This window comes from Mustela erminea, chromosome 14 (assembly GCF_009829155.1).
Source record: "Mustela erminea isolate mMusErm1 chromosome 14, mMusErm1.Pri, whole genome shotgun sequence".
Lineage (NCBI taxonomy): Eukaryota > Metazoa > Chordata > Mammalia > Carnivora > Mustelidae > Mustela > Mustela erminea.
The window spans coordinates 77,786,425-77,805,571 of NC_045627.1; the positions used below are offsets into that span (position 1 = coordinate 77,786,425).

Genomic DNA, 19,147 nt, shown 5'->3' on the forward strand with positions numbered 1-19,147 from the left:
CGTACCCAGGCATGGATCAGCTTCAGAAGAGAGGGTGGCACATTCCTGTCCCCCAGCCCAGTCAAACCGGCCTGTGTCAAGTAACATGGAAGCTGAGGTCCTGGATTATGTCAACCGGCACGCATGCCGTCGGCCGCCAGTTTCCTCACAGGTATGCAAGCTTGTGTTTCGAGAAATGACAAAAGACAACACTTGGCTGCTCTGTTTCCTCCTGCCTGTCCACAGTTACGTGATGCAGAGCTTTCTGCTAAAGCACGAGGCTCCTCAGGGTCTGCTTCTGAAAAGCTGTCTTCATGAAGTTAATATTGGAGCTAACACTATTTAGGAGAGGAAAACGAGCTCCATGTATTTTGTATTAAATCATCAGTAAAAAAATGAAGACAATATCATTACTTTCAAAATATAGAAAGCCAATAGTTGAAATCATTTAGTAGTAAAATTTTTTTCTACATATAACCTCATACATGTAAAGAGTATTAGAATGACATGTCAGCTATATTTGACTCTTGTTAGTGAAAGGGCTTCTCCCTCAGGTAAGGCTTAGGTCTTTCAGTGATCAAGGTACTGTGAAGTTTCACTCACACTCGCCCCTCTATTCTGACTAGAAGACAGACACTACATCTGGATGAGACAGGTGTCTTTTGTTTGGTAGGAGAGCGTAAAACTCTTCACAGTACACAAACAGTGTGGAAAATGCCAGTACATATAGAAAGGGGAACACTGGCGCAACCTTGTTTGCACGAAGTCCATCAAGATCCTCTGGATAAGAATCTTTGCTTTGTGACAAAATAAGTTTGCCTCCACCCATGGTAGGCTAAAGTGATGTCATCAGAAACCAAAGCCATTATAGGAGATATGGAAGATTTTTTAGAAATACTAAGTCCTTCTCTTGCTAGGAAAGGTCAGAATTAAATTGTTAAAATCATCCCCATCATCATCATCACGTCGAACATGGGCCCAGTTGGTTTTATAGCCAAATTCACGCACTGCCCCTCGACAACACAGCAGGCCCCAAAGCCTTTTCAGTATGGAATGTAGCACTGTATTGGGTAGCCCACAGAAGCCCTAAGGATCACAAGAAGATTTCTTAAAAACAAAAAACAAAAACAAAAACAAAAACAAAAAAAGAAAAAAAAAAAAAGAAGAAGAAACAAAAGATAAAGTTCCAGTTGGATGAAACTGTTTTCTCAGTATCTCAACTGGGCTCCTAAAACTGGAATTTCAGATACACAAGAGGACAGGAAACAGCTTGGTTTTTGTCTTTTTACATGTCCATATTGTTGTTCAAATGCAGCTACGATGTTTCTGCCAAAGACAAAGATAATAAGGTGGACAGGGTGGTGACCACCAGAACCAGCAGTGGGCTCAGATTGCAGCGTGGAGGAGCAGCCATTGATTTTGTGGTTATGTGGCTGGAAGGACCAGCGAGACCATTCTTTTCATAATCACGCTGTAAGAGAGAATATTTTCATTGTCACCCACTGCATGTATTCCCCCCATCCCAGTATATTTTAGCCACACTCTTTCTCTCTCCCACCTCCAACTCCCAAATAGCTGTAGCACTCACCCAAGCTGACCTAAGATAAGACCATGGAAACTTCAATTCCGTGATGGAAAAGAATCATGAATCTGGTTGAGAACTGGATATACAGACTTACACAGTTTATGATAAACTGGCCAATGCTTGCTACTTGCTCCTCCACTATGGCTTTTACTGAAAGCCATTTGTGGGACAGCTTTGCGTCTTCCTTCACTCCTACCTTCTGGATCTCCCCGTAGCTAGGGGAACGTGGAATGCTTCTCCTGGTACTGACTGAGGAGGAAGCTCGCTGTCCCTCCCGCTCCCGGAGGAAGGGCAGGAAAAATCATCTCAGAAAACGGGTACAAGCAAGTGTCAGTTCACACGGAGATGAGCCACAAATCACACTGAGATAGGCAGGGCTGTCTACAACTTTTCTCTCCATTTGCCCTTTCAACCCCAGATTTTCTAGATGAAGGCGCCTGCCCCTCACATCATTGGGACACCCCACACCAGAACCCTGGCTTTCGGACTCCCAGTTGGCACAGCTCTCCTTCCCTAAGATGGATGCCTCCGTCCCCACCACAGCATCCACTCAGTCCCATAATGCCGCATCCCACCGCAACGACTGGCACCTGACAGCATCATTCATCTCCTCTGTACAATGGGAAGAGGAATGTGGTCTGCCCTAGTTACCTCTGGGTTGCTGCAGAGGTCAAAGGAACTGTAGACAGAAAACCTCTGGTAAGCAGTGAGAGTTTCTGAGTGTCTTCTCTGTGAGGGCTGATTCTACAAGACTGTGGTCACACAGTCTCTGGCATTGAAACAATGGTATTTGTGCTGACTCTAGCTCGGGATGAGGATCCTGGGTCCCATATGTAGTTGGAACTTTGTGCCCTGGGATCCAAAGACCTCACTTGGCTCAAAGGGCAGAGGGACATGGAGGGTGCTTTAGATCTTTTTCCTAGACCTGAAACCTCATTGTCCTTGAACCTTTCCATCTTCACCATGGACCCAATGTTCTATGTCTAGAAATGCAGGGAGACCCAGAGAGAAACATAACTTACATCAGAAAGACAGAGGTGTGTACTGCCCGACATATTGGATTTCAGCTTCTGGGCCTGGGAAAGATAAACACATACACACATAAAGTCACTCACATTTCGTAAGGAATAATGGTTACCGATGATCCACTTATCAGTTGTCTAGGACAGGGCCACTGGTAGAAATATGTGAGCCACAATTATGAGCCCATATATAATCTCAAATTTTCTAGTAACCACATAAGAGCTAAAGGTAAAGATAATTGTGATGACATATTTTATTTAACCCAATATATTATCTTTTCAACATGTAATCAATATAAAAAGTTATTAAATACTTTACTTTTTTTTTTTTTCATACTAAGTCTTCAAAATCTGGTGTGTTTGACACTGCACATCTTATTTCAGACCTGCCCCATTTCAAAGGCTCAGTAGTTCTCTGTGGCTGGTGGCTAGCAGGGGCCACACAAGACTAGGTTACTAAAAACAAAGTTTTACTTTTGCTTTTGTTTTTTTAGAGAGGGGAGGGGAGAGGGTTGAGAGCATGGGCTAGGGACAGAGGCAGAGGGAGAAAGAGGATTTTAAGTGAGATCCATGCCCAGCACAGAATCCAACATGGCACTTGATCTCATGACCTTGAAATCATGACCTGAGCTAAAATCAAGAGTCAGACGCTTAACTGATAGAGCCAACCAGGCACCCCAAGACAAAGCTTTGAAGTCATTCACATTCAGAACTCATTTATACCTATGAATGTTCATTCTGGGGATGTGCCTTTGAGGTAAAAATGTCAATAAAAATCGGCGTTTGTTAGTCATATAGAGATAGGTCTTCCCGAAGCTCGTTTGATCATTTGTTTTATTTTTGCGTCAGTCAACAAGCACAGAGCTATTTTCCATTGCTGGGCATCAGGTGGTCGGAGCCAAAGGATGTAGTCACTGGGCTCATGGGGCTGACCTCTAGTTGAGTAAACCACTCATGGCTTGAGAGTTTGGACACAGGGCAGGGACTCTAACAGACGGATCCCCCTGGAGGAGCTGTGCAGGGTATTATGGGTCCCGACCCGGTAATGATAAAATTGCTTCCAGGGCTGTGGCAGGGGGCTGAGCTGTGAAGGCTGTGAGCTCCCCAACTCCTCACACCGGAACTAGTCCCCACTGAGCTTCTACCAGAGTTAAAGAAGAGTTTCCATCACTCAGACAATTATAGTAAGAACTGCTGACCCAATATCGTCCTTTTGTTTTGTAAAGGAAAACAGAGTGCAGTGAAGTTGAGTGACTTCTTCAAGGTCACATATTTACTGTGCAATTTACTGGTAGAGTCAGGATATAGACCAGGTCTCTAAAACTCTTGAAAGGAAAATGTGCTCTTTCCTCCATTACAGTATTTCTCCCAGGCAATCTTGGCACGCTTGGTTCTTCATGCTCTACCTGCCCCCAAATCTACATGAAGAGCCCCCCGCCCCACCCCTTCTCCCAAAACAGGAGTCTGTTGGCACCAAAGACAGATGTCTTTGTGCCAACAGGATGATGCTGGTCAAGCATCACACCCTAAGGAGTGTCTGGGCACCTGGCTCCATGTGAACGGCTGCCGGTCGCAGGAAGACTTCTGGAACTCATTGGAGACACGCTAGGCTGAGGATGGCATGTTCACCCAAGGAGTAATTTATTGACCATAACGCTACTTGGGAGGCATAATAATCTTTACCTATATTTGCATATGCCAACTGTGAATATGAAATAGAAACCTTTAAAAAGGCATCGAGAGTAAGACAATGTGACGCATCCTCAGGCTGTTCAAAGGTCACAAAATGTTATGTGTAAGAGGATCAAAGGAGGAATGGGAAGAGGAGTCTTTTCCCAAAAGCCTCCTTTTAATCTATAGTACTAGCAAATCTGGTCCCTTGCATTGTTACCTGCAGAGAATAATGTACAGAACTTTACATGTTTTATTTCTGTTCAAGATTGGAATTGTGCCCAGATACCAAAATGGCCTTAAAACGTCCCATTCTCTTTTTCCTTTGCTAGGCCATAATCTACAAAAAAGACACAAACCCTTGCTGTGGGCCTTTGCGTAACGAAGAAGCTCACTAAAATGTGCAGAGAAAGCAGCCAGACTTCTAGTCTGAGAAACATTATGCCTTCAAGTTGTTTCTGTGCTTGTGATCACAGCTAAACTATGCCTCCGTGTTGTAAACCACAGGCCTCTGAGTTCTAAGGGTCGGGGAGGCCTCTTTCCTACTTTGTTCTGTATGATAGCACCAGTATGTAGGTTTTTACTCACTAAGTACACAATCCGAGAATATTCACCAGCTATACTCAGTCACTTTAGGAATGTGCTGAATACTTGTTCAATACCCATCAATATTAAATAATTATAAATTATAAATCTACCAATTATCCATCTACCAATGGATAAGAAGTCTCCTGTCTTGACAGATTGTCTGTAGTGCACTCTAGATCTGCAGAGGTAGATTTCTGACCCTCACTGGTCACCGAGGGTTCACACTGTTTAGTGCTTTACAGGCATGCAGGCTCTCGCCTGCCACCCGGAAAGAGCTCCATAACCCAGGAAAATACATTTAAACCAGCTCCAGGTCTGGGATGTCTCTGAGCTCTTTACCCCGCAAGGCAGGCATCTTGGTATCTAACTACAGGAAATGGTCAACCCCAGGTCTTGTCTCACTCTAGCCCCACCGGCTTCACTAAAACTAGAGGCAGCATCTCTAAGCTCGTCTTACCTGGAGGCATAACTGGATAACCTGCAGAGAGCAAAGGTAATAATGTGCTCCAGGGCCCTACAGAGGCTCTGAGAAAATGCTTCCTCTCCTGTTAAGCACCTTCCCAAACCACCAAAGCCCTTAGCACTCTAGAGGCTCAGCTTTGCATGCACACTGGCCTTTAAATGCCCTGCTTAGACAGTGTGTTAACGCAGCGTTCCAATGCAAGGCATGGGTAGAAACTCCCAGTACATGGAGGCAGAGTGGAAAGCCCTGGAATTCTACCTGAACTCTGCAAGGACCACGGTGAGGTCTGGCAGTCTGATGAGAAGGTGACGGGCAAATGTTACCAGTTATGGGAACAGCAGGTGGTTTCTGGGTAACAGAATCACAAGACTGGACAGACAGGAGATTTCCCCCTAGCAAACCTGCAGTGCGTATGAGGAGACGAGGACCGTGGGTCTGCTGCTGAGACTGGCTAGCACTGGGTACAGGAGGCGCGCGGCCACACTGGGCGTCTAGAACCTCTACAGGTTTGTCAGCTGCACACGGAGGGGCAGAGCCTGGGAGTTTAGGTCGCATGCTTGTGAGTCTTGTATGCAGTCGGAATCCCTTCGGTAACGCTGAGGGTCAGAAACATCCTATTTAGATTCAGAGTCCACTAAGGAAATCTGGCTCTTAGAGCTCATCTTAGAAGCCTGAGCAACCTGTTATTTCCACATCTGAAGGGCTTTTATCCCGAGCATTTTCGGCCACATCATCAAGCTATCCCTGTCTTGCTAATCAGGTAGGACAGATGCAAACAGAATTACAAGGGGGCCCCGCGTTTGACTACTGTGAAGTGCACTTACACGCTTGAAACATCATCTCACAGGTGATTAAAAATGGGGATGGTCCCAGGAAAGTTAAAAAAAAAAAAATAGTTAAAAAAACTTCTGAGACCTTGTAACAGACTAGAAGTGTGCTTCTCCCTGCTGAGCTCTCTCCCCAGAAGACAAAGCGTGAAGCAATGGGAGAGCCAGCTCAAGGTCCTGTCCGTGGGCCCAGCAGTCTGGCTCATTAACGGGGGTCACAGGGACCCAGCACAGAGCGTGGCCAGCCCGGACCTATCTAGACACCAAACCTTACAGTGTGGCTTTAAAATAGGACCTCACCTAAAACAAACAAACAAACAAAACAAAACAAAAAGGAGAGAATGAGAGAGAGAGAAGGATAAAGAAGATAACGAAGACAGTGCATTTCATTCTCCAAAAGTCCGTTTTAACCACTGGAATGACGTGTTGAAAAATGAATCCTTTAATCTCTTTGAGGAAAGAGGGTTTCCTAGCGGCTAATTCATAGTCCTGTGGTTACTGGGGAAACCCCTGACTCTGAACGGAGGGGAAACGTCACCAGCAAACCACGGGACCACAAGGCTTTCACCTCGAGGATAAGGAGATGAACGGGAATGGTGAAGCCCGTTTCCAGCCGAGCAGCCTTGCTGTCATTTTGGAAAACTGGAGAACTTGTATTCAGGCCCCTCCTAAGACCTGTCCCTCCAACAGTGTTGTGAAACTGTCCCCGGAGGTGATCTGCTAGTCCAGGCACGTCGGGTAATAGAATTTCCACCGCATTATAATTGTAGGGCCAGACCTTGCCAGTCCCTGGCACCAGAGGGTTAATAAATGCATTAGATGCTGTTAACCTCTGTTACCTGGAGTCAGACTGATGACGCTCCTGCTTTTTAGCCCAGTGATTAGCATTTGGAAAGTCAGCCCTGGTTCCAGGAGGCTTCCTGTTCAGAAGACACAGACACACCCCTCGCCGGGAGGCCTCCATCCAGTGCCCTCCCCCTGCCCCAGGCCAGCACACAGACACAGGAGCTCTGCCCACAGCAGGATCCTGGCTTTTGCTGCCCCAGGACTCAGTTTCTGCAGAGAAGTCGGGGCTTCATCTCGGGCTTTCAGGCAGCGGTCAGCGAGCAGGGCAAGGACCATTTCTCCACTCTGCTCCACGCATAAGGGGAGCCTGTTTCTGCTCTATCTCCAGAAAATAAAACCAGAGGAAGTTACCCAATCCAATAGCAACAGACTGTCCAGGCTGCAGCCAAATGGTCATAATTAATGATGCTTCTGGATCTTTTCTCCCTTGCTTTACTGATTAGAGAGATTTGCTATATTAGGAACCTGTTTGCTTAATGACAGAATACAAGCAATAAACAGAGAAATACACAGACTGTAAAATGCAATCAACTTCGCTCTCCAGCACTCACTAAGTACCGAGCTGCATCTATCACGCTTGTCAATACCTAGTTTATTAGCGTACGGGTCTCTTCTGCAGCACAAATTGGACCTTTGTGAGGGGAAACCGCTGCAGGAGTTCTTCCTGAAACAGCCCTTCCCCAGCTTCAATCTACACATCTTACATTTTTGGGCAGGACAAGACACAGGAAGGAAGGTTCCCTGAGCAGAGGAACGTGCATTTTTGCATTGCATTTTAGAAAGGCAGACTCCCCTGACTACAGACTTTCATGGGCAGCACTCACTGCACAGCAATTCTATTGTGACCTTGACACATATTTGTCCAAATTAATTTCTACACCAAAAAAAGGCAGAAAAAACAACTGCCTCATGAATCCGAGCTGTGGTCTGTCCAGGGCTCTGTTGTGTTATGCTCTTTTCAGCTTTTTGGATTTTGCCTGCTGGATGTGGGCGACCTTGGGAGATTTTACCACGGGTCTGGTCACAAGCCGCTGGCCGGCCTTTCCAAAGTCCCTGCCACGGTCTGTTTTGAAACTCACCTTCCTATGGATCTGCTTTTCCTACAGACTTGTTAACAACCACTTGCAACCACTGGTCTGAATAATGTGCAGTAAAGTCAGCTGCGTAAGACAAGTGGACACATAAATAAGCCTTGTTCTGAGCCCCTGGGCTTGGATGTTTGTCTTCTTACACCCGTGCTCAGCAGGGAAGGGGTCCATTTCTGCCAGGCTGCTCTCTGCCAGCCCCCTGGATGCTGGCATAGATTGGGGAGAGGCCGAGGGGCTATGAGGACAGCAAGCGTGAGATGGGGCGAGTGTCCTTCCGAGAAAGGGGCTGCTTTTCTACTCTCTCGGCAAGATACCATGTCGGAACTGAACTTCAGCCAGAAGACTTCCATTCACGAAGCTCTAAGAAGGCCTTATAAAGATATTTCCCTCAGCATGGGTTTGGGAAGGCCCCCTGGGTGCCAAGTTTCCTTAGTCTGGTATGCTCTGGGCAGGTTGAGCCTGGTTGTAAGACGTGGGCAGGGAAAGGCTTGGAGGCCTGGAGTCAGGCCTTCCCCAGAAAAAGTGCAGGCTCCGATCCTGGTTGAGCTGTTTAGACAAGGCCTCCAAAGTCAGTGCAGTGAACTGAATGGAGGTCAGATTGTGTGTGTGGGGGGGTGTTGTAGCCTTGAAAGAGAGGTGGATTCCTGTTCTTGAGTCACACCCACGGAGGTCTTGGATTCCCGGCACCCACGGAGTATCCCAAGTTTAACTGTGCACTTGAGCTTAGGGCCAAGCCTAGAGGAGAAACCCTCTCACCTGACTGGTCTGGGGACGGCACCCGCAGAGTATCTGTCACTTGAGAAATGAAGTTAAAGGGCAAAATCATTAAATTACTAAAAAATGACACGTTTGTCTCAAATTTTTATTTCAAAGTTGCTTTTCTTTTTTTTTAAACTAAAGCGTGGAATAAGAACACTGAATGTGAGATCTACTCGTAACGAAATTTGAAGTACGCAATACAGTCTTGTTGACTATAGGCCCAATGCTGCCCATCTTGCATCACTGAAACTCTACACCCACTGAACAACCACTTCCTGTTTCCCCTCCCCCAGCCTCTGGCAACCACAATCCCATTCTTGGCTTCTATGAGTTGGAGGATATTAGATATCTGATGTACGTAGAATCATGCAGTATTTGTCCTTCTGTGGCTGGCTTATTTCACTTAGTATAACATCCTTCGGATTTACCCCTATTGTTGCATACAGCAGGATTCCTTGTTTATTAAGGCTGAATAATAATAGCTCATTGTATGTGTCAAATCAAATATTCTTATGTCAAATCTGAACATCAGGCATTTATTGATTTGGGGAGACAGGACCAAGGCCACCTTCTTTAAAAAAGTGTTTTCAGGCACCTGTGTGGGTCAGTCGGTTTGGTGTCTGACGTCGGCTCAGGTTATGATCTCAGGGTCCTGACACTGAGCCCTGCGTCGGGCTCCACACTCAGCAAGGAGTCTGCTTGAGAGTCTCTCTCCCTCTCTCCTTTGTCCTTCCTGCTCATAAGCACTCTCTCTCTCAAATAATTTGACATATAAATCTTTAAAAAAAAGTTTTTTAAAGGAAGAGTTTCCTGATTGGAGTTCCCTGGCTTATGTTCTGCAGAATCTACCTCTATAATTAGTTCATGGTCTATAATTTCCAGGTTTACTTTCTTTAAAACAGGAGACACTTTGTTTGATACCTACAGAGGAATCTCAGAGCAGATTTTTTTTTACCATTTTATAATTTTTCTCAGTCTTGTATGATTTTGCCCCACCCACACCTGATCCGAAGACATTTTCTAAAGGAATTTGGCTTTCTCAATGTGTTCAACTTAGTTTTCATTGAAACAACTATGCTTTCTTTTGTGCTTTTATTTCAATCCTTCATATAATACTGATTTAAATTTGTAAGCAAAACACCAACCATAAAAGCATAAAAAAGGTTTGAGAACAAACGTGCCTGACCCTTTTAACCCCGTCTCTCAACTGGAGAGACCAAGGGCAGAGGTGAACAGGAGAACAGAGGCAGAAGCTTGGGGCATACAGTCGGCCTTGGGCATTAGATATTTACAAGAGAACGGAGAGGTTGTCTTCTGTGATAAGTTGGTTACATGAGGGTCCATTATGAAAGCTTCTACTATGGTTTAGAACTTATTCCTGGTACCAGCTTGATTGATAAAAGATGATAAATGGAACACAGGCTAGGAAGGTCCTGTTCTTGGCTCTTCAACCGTCAGTTTTAATGATAATAAGCCCCGCCCTCCTTCTTACCTCCCAGAGTTGTTCTGAGAATCAAAGGTAAAGGGGAAAGTCCCTTCAGACCTCAGGGTGGTGTGGAGGCTTGCCTGGCCTCTCTGTGTTCTCTAGGCTGGTATTCTTGGGCCAGGGCAGGGACTGGAGAAATGCAGAAGCTCAAGCTAATTTGGCTGGTGAACACAATATTGACTAGAACGGGCTCACGATCTTCTGTGAGTCCTTGGATTTAAAAATGAATGCAGTGAAAGAGATACAGTCCAGTAAGATATATCAACAATCCTCCATTAGCTAAGCAGTCCCCTGGGCTTGGTCATCAGTCTCCAGCACGCCATAAAAAGGATGCCTACAGCTCCGCACTTGTAATTCAACACTAATGGCACGATGGTGCCGACACTGTCTCCAGCAGGAAGCCCTAACACGGCACTCGAGCTGGCCTCTCTCCCTGCCAGACTTCCCGGGACCGTCCTGCAGCTGTGTCCCTTTTCCCTAAGCTGGAGCAAACACAGGCTGCAAACTACACCAGAGAACCGTGTTTTCCTTCATGGTTAACTTGTTTGATTTGTAATGTATCCAGACAAGAACCAATTATGACCTGTGTTTTAGAAAATGATGCCCTATTAACAGTGAGATTATACCAAACAGTGTGTGAAAGACATTTGGGCGTGGGGCCCAGGAGGTGTTTTGCAGAGCAAACATTCAGTGAGTAGGGTCGAAAGGCGGCTCAGGGGATGGCCCCAAAATGAAACATTCGTTTTCTCAAATGTGCAGTCGGAAATGCAAATGCGTGAGAGCAACAGAAAAGATTCATTGTGGTTTCTGATGAGAAGTGCATGAAGCCTGTCTCGTCAGACACGCATCCTCACCGCCATCAGATAATATTTATTAAGTCTCTCATTCTCCCGTGCATTTACGTGCAGCTGAGTGCGGCCCCGTAATGGCTCCGTGACTTATGGTGGTAACTAAGGGTTCATATAAAATGCTGTGGGCTGCCGACGTACTCGACCCTGGGCTTTTGTTCGCCTCCTCTTCAGAAGAGGGAGCACCCTGTGTGCTGTGAAAAACCAGGTGAAAAGCCAACCTTAAAAAACTTTAAAGAAAAGCATGCTTTTAGTAGATGGAGAAAACACAGATAACTGAGGGAAACTGAGCAGACTCACCGCAAGAACTGTGACCAGCTCCTGTTCACGACAGTCCCCTCCTATAACTGACCCCATGGGCACCTCCCTGAACACTCCCCACCGCTCCAGGACTTCCTGAGCAGAGCTCTCCCCTAGCACAGATCGGGAAACATGGGCTCAGAGAGGCGGGCCCTTTGCCAGGTCTCTGCAGCTCGAGTGGCCGCACTGAGATGCATCTGTTTGACCTCAGTCCCCTCGACTCCCAAACCCATGCCAGCGGACTCTGTGCCGGACATGGCGCACACGATCTCCCATCACCCCCGGACCAACCCATGGAAGTAGTTCTGGTTATCCTGCAGACAGCCAAGAAGGTGCCCACCTTCTTGGAGGCAGTAAGAAGCCGGGGTCACGCCGGCTGCCTAGGAAGTAGACAACAATGGCCACTCTGGGGAAAACTCTAGCGATGTCCACTCAATGCCCACCATCCGCAGCTTCCCTTCCAGACAGCCCTGTCCATGGCCTGACTCCTCTATGGCTTCAAACAGGAGGGGTCCAGTGGAGGGGAGCCTTTGGTTGAACCTCACCAGAGAACAGGGCCATTTTCCTTCCGTGCACGAGCTCCACGGCTCAAACACAAGGCAGGCGCTGTTATTCAGGGAGGCAGAGCTGGTTAGAAGTCCTGAGGATAAAAGGTCAGTAGGGGATACAAGAAATTGGATTTATTTATGGTATGTGACCTAAGTGTGCTGAGAGGTATTCTCATAGGTTACCCAGAACGAGAGAGCGTATTTATGGCCAAGATGGTGCAGACGTCCTAGCCCTTTTTATTAAGTATGTTTATTACCCAGCAATTGGGTTAAGCAATTGTCCAACTGCTGAATTACTGTCCCTCTGATGGGTCAGCTCACTGCCCTCTAAACCACAGGTGTGGATGGCCTAATGGCTCTTCCTAGAATGCACTGAGCACCGTTTTTCCCATCCCCATCCTGAAGTTATTATTCCCATTTTTTTTTAAAAATTTTTGACAAAAGTGGTAAAGAAAAGATGTTTGGGGGAAGACATGGTAAGTAAGTAATCATAACAAATAGCTTCAGTCTGAGGCTGGCTCCCTTCTTCAGGACACACACCCTGTATGATGCCCAAGTTCATGTTCCCCAGGAATTTGGGGGTAAAGGTCACCAAATGCCCCCTTAGTACAAGCTGCTTCTGTCTCATGCTCGAGCACAGACCCACCAGGAAGATAAAATCATGATAAAAGCAGTTGCTCGGCTGAACTGGAGGCTCAGTAACTACGCTGGAGAATTTTAATTCGTTTAATGATGACCATCCTCCGAGGCAGTAGTGCTCATTGCTCCCATATCACAGGGGATGAATCCAAGGGTTAAGGAGACAAAGTTACTTGCCCCTGAAGTCCACAGGAAGGTTTGATTCTGTCGTAGCAAGAAGCTTGATCCTTCAGGATTTCCTATTCTTAAGCCCACACTCTTTTTCTTAAAAACAAAAGCACTAACCACGCTGCTGTAGGCCTACTGTGCGCACGGTCCCTCATCGGGCATCAGCACACTCCATGTTTGGGTTATATTTTCGCAAAGCCAGCTTGGTTTGGGTAAAACTGAGAGATGGTGTTGCCTGCGTGCTCCACGGACTTCAGAATCAGTAAGTGCTGCCCCGCCCCCTTGTTATAACGTCAGGGAGGCCACGTGCTGGGGCACAGAATGGGTACAGATGGCAGGTGACACCTAGGACAGCAAGAACGCCTGCCACCTGTGGGCAGCGTTGCTGATGTGACGGTGACCTGGCAAGGGCTACCCAGACACCCTTGGGACAGACAGCCGTCAGTTGTTGCCAAGCAGCACCACATTTCAGCCAGAAGATCTCTGGAGCTGACCAAGAAGGGGGAACTGAGTGGGAAGCAGGGAAAAGGAGCCTCTGTCATTTCAGGGTGATGCAAGAGAGAGTTTACCACTGCAGGAGCTTCCCTCCCACTCCCGGCCCAGGGGGCGGTTCAGAGTCAGCCTCTCCACCATTACGTCACAGCCACTGTTGCTAACAGAGCGGAAATGCGCTGTGAGCCCCAAGTCCTTGCACCGCACCCCCACCAGGAAGGACTCCAGCCACATGGGCTCTTCCTTCCATCCTGTGCCATTTCTCTGCGACGGGGCCCTGACCCACAGCTGGTCCACCCAAGGATCACTGCACCCAAGGTCCTGGGACCGTGGTCCCAGGGTGTGCTCCATGGTGACTATCTGTGTACCTGGTCTAGAGCCTCCTCTTTTAATGGTTTCAGTTGTCTGACAAGATAACCCTGGAAAATCCCAGAAATTTAACAGCACGAACTATAATTCCAATGACAACGTGAGATAGTGCCTATATACTATCTGCTAATACTTTTATTACTCTTAACAACAGTACAAAATTACGGTATAATATAGGGCTTCCCATTTTGCCACACACTCACAGAATGGTGAGGTCTGGGCTATCTGGAGGCATTATTAATACGGGGTTTTATTTGAGTCAGGAGCCGGGGTTGAAGCACTGTGATCAGGGGTCTTTTGTAAAACAACCTTCTCAAGAGAGAACCAATTTACTCCCTGTTCCTGCTAAAGCCCTTCGGGCCTTGCTGGTGTCCACCTTGTGCTTGGCAAATAGACTTATTCTGGCTGTAGGAGATTAGGGAAAAAAGATTTTTTTTAAAGAAGGAGAAAAAACATAACTCAGATACAGCGCTCTGTGTGCTTAATTTGGAGGGCTTTGTGGTTGAGAAAAATAGATGCGATGATCTACCTTCGTTGAAAAGGTGACATCTGGGTTCATTAAAGATATACGTTAGATTTTGATAAAGGCTATTTTTCTAAGTCATTAAATTGGTTTTTAGGAACCTTATACTCTCCTTCATTTGAACAATTATTAAACTATAAAATAGAATTGCACAATTGCTAAAACCGTAATCTGAAAGTTTATAGCCGGCAATAAAACGCTATATTATTAAACTATACTGAAGATGCTCAAGCCCATTACAACTTTTTAAATGAATTATAAAACCCTTTACTGCTGATAAAATAATCTTAAATTACAGTACTGTGTATTCTAACAATATGTTCAACCAAAGTTTGCTACAATGCAAACATGCCAATCACAGAAAATCGTTCCTTGAATTAAGTTTGCAGAAGCTCGTCAGTGACAGCAGTTAGGAGAGGGGACGCTGGCAGGCTGGGCGGGTCGGCCCTTCTGCCCCAGGGAGGGTCTTTCCCCATGTCCCTTCCACCAGAGGACCAGCCAAGAGGGAGTCTCTCATGTTCAAAGTCTACACAAGAGACAGCAGAACCCTGTGTACTGCATTGCAGGGAGGCTTGTGGCTGCAGTAATTTTTAAATTCACCCCATAAATGAGATTTTTAAACTGTCAAATATTTAGTTATGCAGGACCTGCCCCTCCCACATATGTTATGGACGGAATGGGGTTCCTCCCCCCCAACTCATATACGAAAGCCCTGTTCCCCAGGTCTTCCGGATGGGAATTGATTTGAAGTCAGGCCTTTAGGGAGGCGATTCAGTGAAAATGAGACAGGTCCCAGACCAGTCTGACTGGTGTCCTTAAAAGAAGGGGAGATTTGGACATACAGAGGGACGCTGGGGATGCACAGGCACAAGGAAAGGCCACGTGAAGGCTCAGTGAGAGGGTGGCCATGTGCAAGCCACAGAGAGGGGCCTCAGGAGGAACCAGACCCCCAGACCTTCCTCTCCGATTTCTGGCCCCCAGAGCCGTGAGGAATAAATATCTGTGGTTGAAGCCCCCAGCATGGGTGCTTCGTTGCGGGGGCTGAGCACACCGTTGGCGGTGCCGACGCTGCTGTTGGCAGATGGGCCATGTGCGCACCTACCCACCGCGGAGCCTGACTCCCAAGAGGAAACGTCTGTCTTTTGGTCCCAGTTACACGTTCCAAGCTTCCGTGCCTAATGGGGTTCGAATGCACTACGGAAGGCGCATGTCGGCAGGCTGCGTGGCAGCCTTCATGGAGTCATCCCCAATTTTTGAGCTCTGAATTCAAGCACTCTCCTGGATGAAAGGCTTTGAAAACGCTCTACAAGCAGTTATTTCAAAAACTGTTTTTACAACAGCCTCTTTCCTCCCAGGGCTAACGTGGGCAGATTCTGGGAGGCAGCTCCCCTCTGAGCTCGTCGGCTGGCACCTGGCGCTGCGAAGATTAAGTCCCAGGAGGCCGCTGTTGGCCTCTCTGCGCTGGGAATAGTCGGGCCCATCACGCAGGGCCTCTAGGCCACTTAGCAGCCCAGTCCAGAGCTCTGCCGTGAGGCTTCCAGGGGAGCCCAGAAGCAGCCTGGGTGGGGGGCCCCTGAGGCTTAGCACTGCTGCTCAGGGAAGACCCCTTGCAGCTCATCTCTCCCGGAGTGGGGGAAATCAACTCGCTCTGAGCATTATGCAAAGGAACTGTAGCTCTAGCCAACATTTGGACTTTTTTTTTTTTTTTTTAATGGGACCGACATGCCGGTGGGGGCTAGAAAATACTCTGTAATAGCCAGAAATGATGGAGACCTGACAAAGACCATAAACCAAATACCACACATCACAGGCAGCACCAAGGTCGTTTTCTCAAACAAAAGGCTCAGGAAATGGCATCTGTGTGGCCAGAGTCATTTAGATTCTGCACACGAGCTGCAGCTCGGCGGTGACTGGTCTGGCACGGGCCGGCGGTGACTGGTCTGGCACGGGCCACACAATCCTGCTCGACTCCCCTCGCCGCCCCCCCGAATGCCCCCATGTCCCGGGTCCACATGCGAAACCTGAAGGGGGTGGGGGATACCCATTTCCACCCACTCTGGTCAGCTGGCAAAAGTCTCCTTTGAAATGTCCCCTCTGGGTGGCTTGTCCAGGGTGCTGAGTGGTGAGAACACATTCGTCAGAAGATTGAGGGTGTGCGGGGCCCTGCGGGCTGGGGAGACCAGCAGGTCCTCGGATGACGAGAACCCGGCGGAGAGACTCAGTCAGTACCGCCTGTGATAGCCTCCACAGGCCCCACTCCAAGAACAGTGTCGCCTTGGGAAAATTAACTTAAATATCCCAACATGGGCATTTGGTGGCTACTGCTGCCCCTTCCCATTGTTTTGCCTGCGCGACCCAGGGAAGACTTGGTCCAGTGAGGCTGCTTGCTCTCCCATCTCCACACACCCCTTACCATGCAGGGAACCTGAAAACACTCTCCAACAACTTAATTTCCCCTGTTATAGAAAGGAAAAGGGGGTCTTTGAGGCAGCCCTCATTTCCCGGACAGTGGTCCACCTTCAGGGACGATTTTGCCCTCTAGGGGGCATCTGGCTCTGTCTGGAGACGTGTGTGGTTGTCACCATAGGGGAAAAGTGCTACTGGTATTTAGAAGATGGAGGTGGGCGTGTTGCTCAACATCCTACAGTGCACAGGGCAGCCCCAAACAAAGAATTTCCAGACCAAAATGTCAAGAGGGCCAAGGTTGAGGAAGTCTGATCTGAGGGAACTGTCCAGTTCCTGACCAAGAGATCACCCAACGGTCCTTGCTGAAGTTTCTAAGATCGGTGCAGAGGCACACAGTCCACCTCCTGGAAAGAACAGAGAAGCATCGGACTCCAAATTACATTTCCAAACCACCACCCGACAAGACCTCACCTTTCCTTGACCTTAACAAGCCTGTGCTACCCGTGCAAAGCCACTGGAAAACGGGACCCATCAGGCAATGCACAATGCAGCCCGGTCCCCTCAGGGCGTTTCTCTATGACTGGAGATGGGACAAAAAGGACAAGAGCTATCCAAGGGCCAAAAGCATCACAAAACTTACAAAGAATAAAGACTTACACGGTATCTCCTCTGAGCTGGGCGCCACACTTTACACACAGGATCGCACTGAATCCTTGTAACAGCCCAGGAAGCTCCAGCCCTCCTGGGCGGCCATGGCCATCCCCACTTCAGGGATGAGGAAGTCAAAGCTAAGTAGTTTGCCCAAGTGGGGCAAGTGGGGGAAATGAGCCCACGCTAGAAGTTCAACTCCGGCTTTCTTATGAGAAGTTTCACTCTTTGGTCCTAGAATTAAAATTAGAATTTGGCTAACTTTTGTTCCTGGTTTCTGGGAGAAAACCTTTACACACTTGGAAGTTCTTCAGCAATAGGAGTGCCTTTGGTATTCATGAGCCCTTCGGATCCTACCTGTGTTTATGGTAATGAGATCGGGGTTTGGTCACCAGAGAGACCAACTACTGGCCAAGGGCCTGGGGCTTTGAATCATGCGAGGTCCCCCCAACTGCCTGATCTCCAGGCAGCAGAGAAGGGTAAAAGACTGCATTCAATCACAGGCCCAATGGCTCAATCAATCACGCCTGTGTAATGAAACCCCAATTAAAACGCTGGTCACTGCAGCTCAGTGGCGCTCCCTGGTGGGTGAATGCATCAATGCCCTGGGGGGGTGGGCAGTGTCCCAACCCCACAGGGTGAGGGAACAAAAGCTCTCTCCTGGAGACTGTCTCAGATCTCAGCCTCTGTATCTCTCCATTTGGCTAGTCCTGATCTGTTTCCTTTATAGTAAAACCGAAATCCTAAGCAGAATACTTTCCTGACTTCTGAGTCATTCTAGCGGATTGAATGTGAAGGGTCTTGGGAAGCCCTGAATTTGTAGCTGGTTGGTGGCCTGGGGAATCCCTGAAGTGTGGCTGGCACCTGAAGTCAGGCCTGTCTTGTTGGGGACCGTGCCCTTAACCTCTGGCGTCTGTGCTGTCTCCGAGAGCTGGCGTCAGACCTGAGTTCCAGGGACACCGGTTGCTGTCAGAATAGATGTTGTTTCCTTTCTTTACGCCGGTTTACGAACCAGTCTGGCTCCTCCATCTGCCAGATGTTGCGCAAGAAGGTAGAGACTGACTCTCATCTCTATTGAGTGAATAGTGTTACCTAGAAACCGAAAGCTAAAGTGCTCTGATTTAGTAACACAGTGTAGTCCTTTAAAACGCATAGAAGGGAAGATGCGCCTTTGGTCGCACCCCTCTCCCGATCCAGCCTCTCTGTGTCTCAGGCCTACTGTCGGAACAAATGGGAATAATAACAGTACTGACCTCATCAGGTTACTGTGGGGATTAAGGGAGTGACTCTATATACACATAATGTGCTTAGAACAGTATCGACTCGTGGGAAAAGCATATACACATTTGCTTTATTAACATCCAACCATAAGAACTAGCGCTGATGTGCTCTATCAGAGCAAATAGTTCCGGGTTCTGTCATATTCGATGGTTTATAATGCTTCTCAGAGGCGGCTTTGGGGACCACTGTTGTCTGTGACACTATGTAAGGGACATTACTAACATTTTTAATTTAAATATTTAAATATTTAAATTTATTTTTAAATTTAATATTTATATGGATTATGTAGAGAGAACTAGCACACTGACTCACGTATATGTCACATGTGATTTAACAGCTTTGGATGAGTCTAAAAATTATGGTGTTCATATAAATAAGTATATCTAGAAATTGAGTTGTTGTTTTTTTTTTTTTTTTATCAGATTGAGAGAGAGAGAGCACAAGCCCGGGGAGCACCAGGCAGAAGGAGAGGCAGGCTCCCTGCTGAGTAAGGAGCCGAACGTGGGACTCCATCCCAAGACCTTAGGATCATGACCTGAGCCGAAGGCAACCACTTAATTGGCTGAGCCACCCAGGCGTCCCTAGTAATTGAGTTTAAAGATAAATATGAA

The 19,147-nt window shown here is 47.5% G+C and overlaps 1 protein-coding gene across 5 annotated transcripts in view; it reads right to left on the reverse strand.

Moving 5' to 3' along the window:
* Nucleotides 1-1,095: 1,095 nt before the first annotated feature.
* Nucleotides 1,096-19,147, reverse strand: part of GFRA1 (GDNF family receptor alpha 1) — a 202,833-nt gene continuing 184,781 nt past the window's right edge. For all 5 annotated transcript variants that reach the window (XM_032313351.1, XM_032313346.1, XM_032313349.1 and 2 more), the window contains 2 exons: nt 2,587-2,640; nt 1,096-1,450 (listed from right to left, as the gene is read on the reverse strand). In XM_032313351.1, coding sequence (XP_032169242.1) covers nt 1,295-1,450; nt 2,587-2,640 — 210 coding nt within the window. In that variant the 3' untranslated portion in view covers nt 1,096-1,294. The remainder of the gene's footprint in view (nt 1,451-2,586; nt 2,641-19,147) is intronic.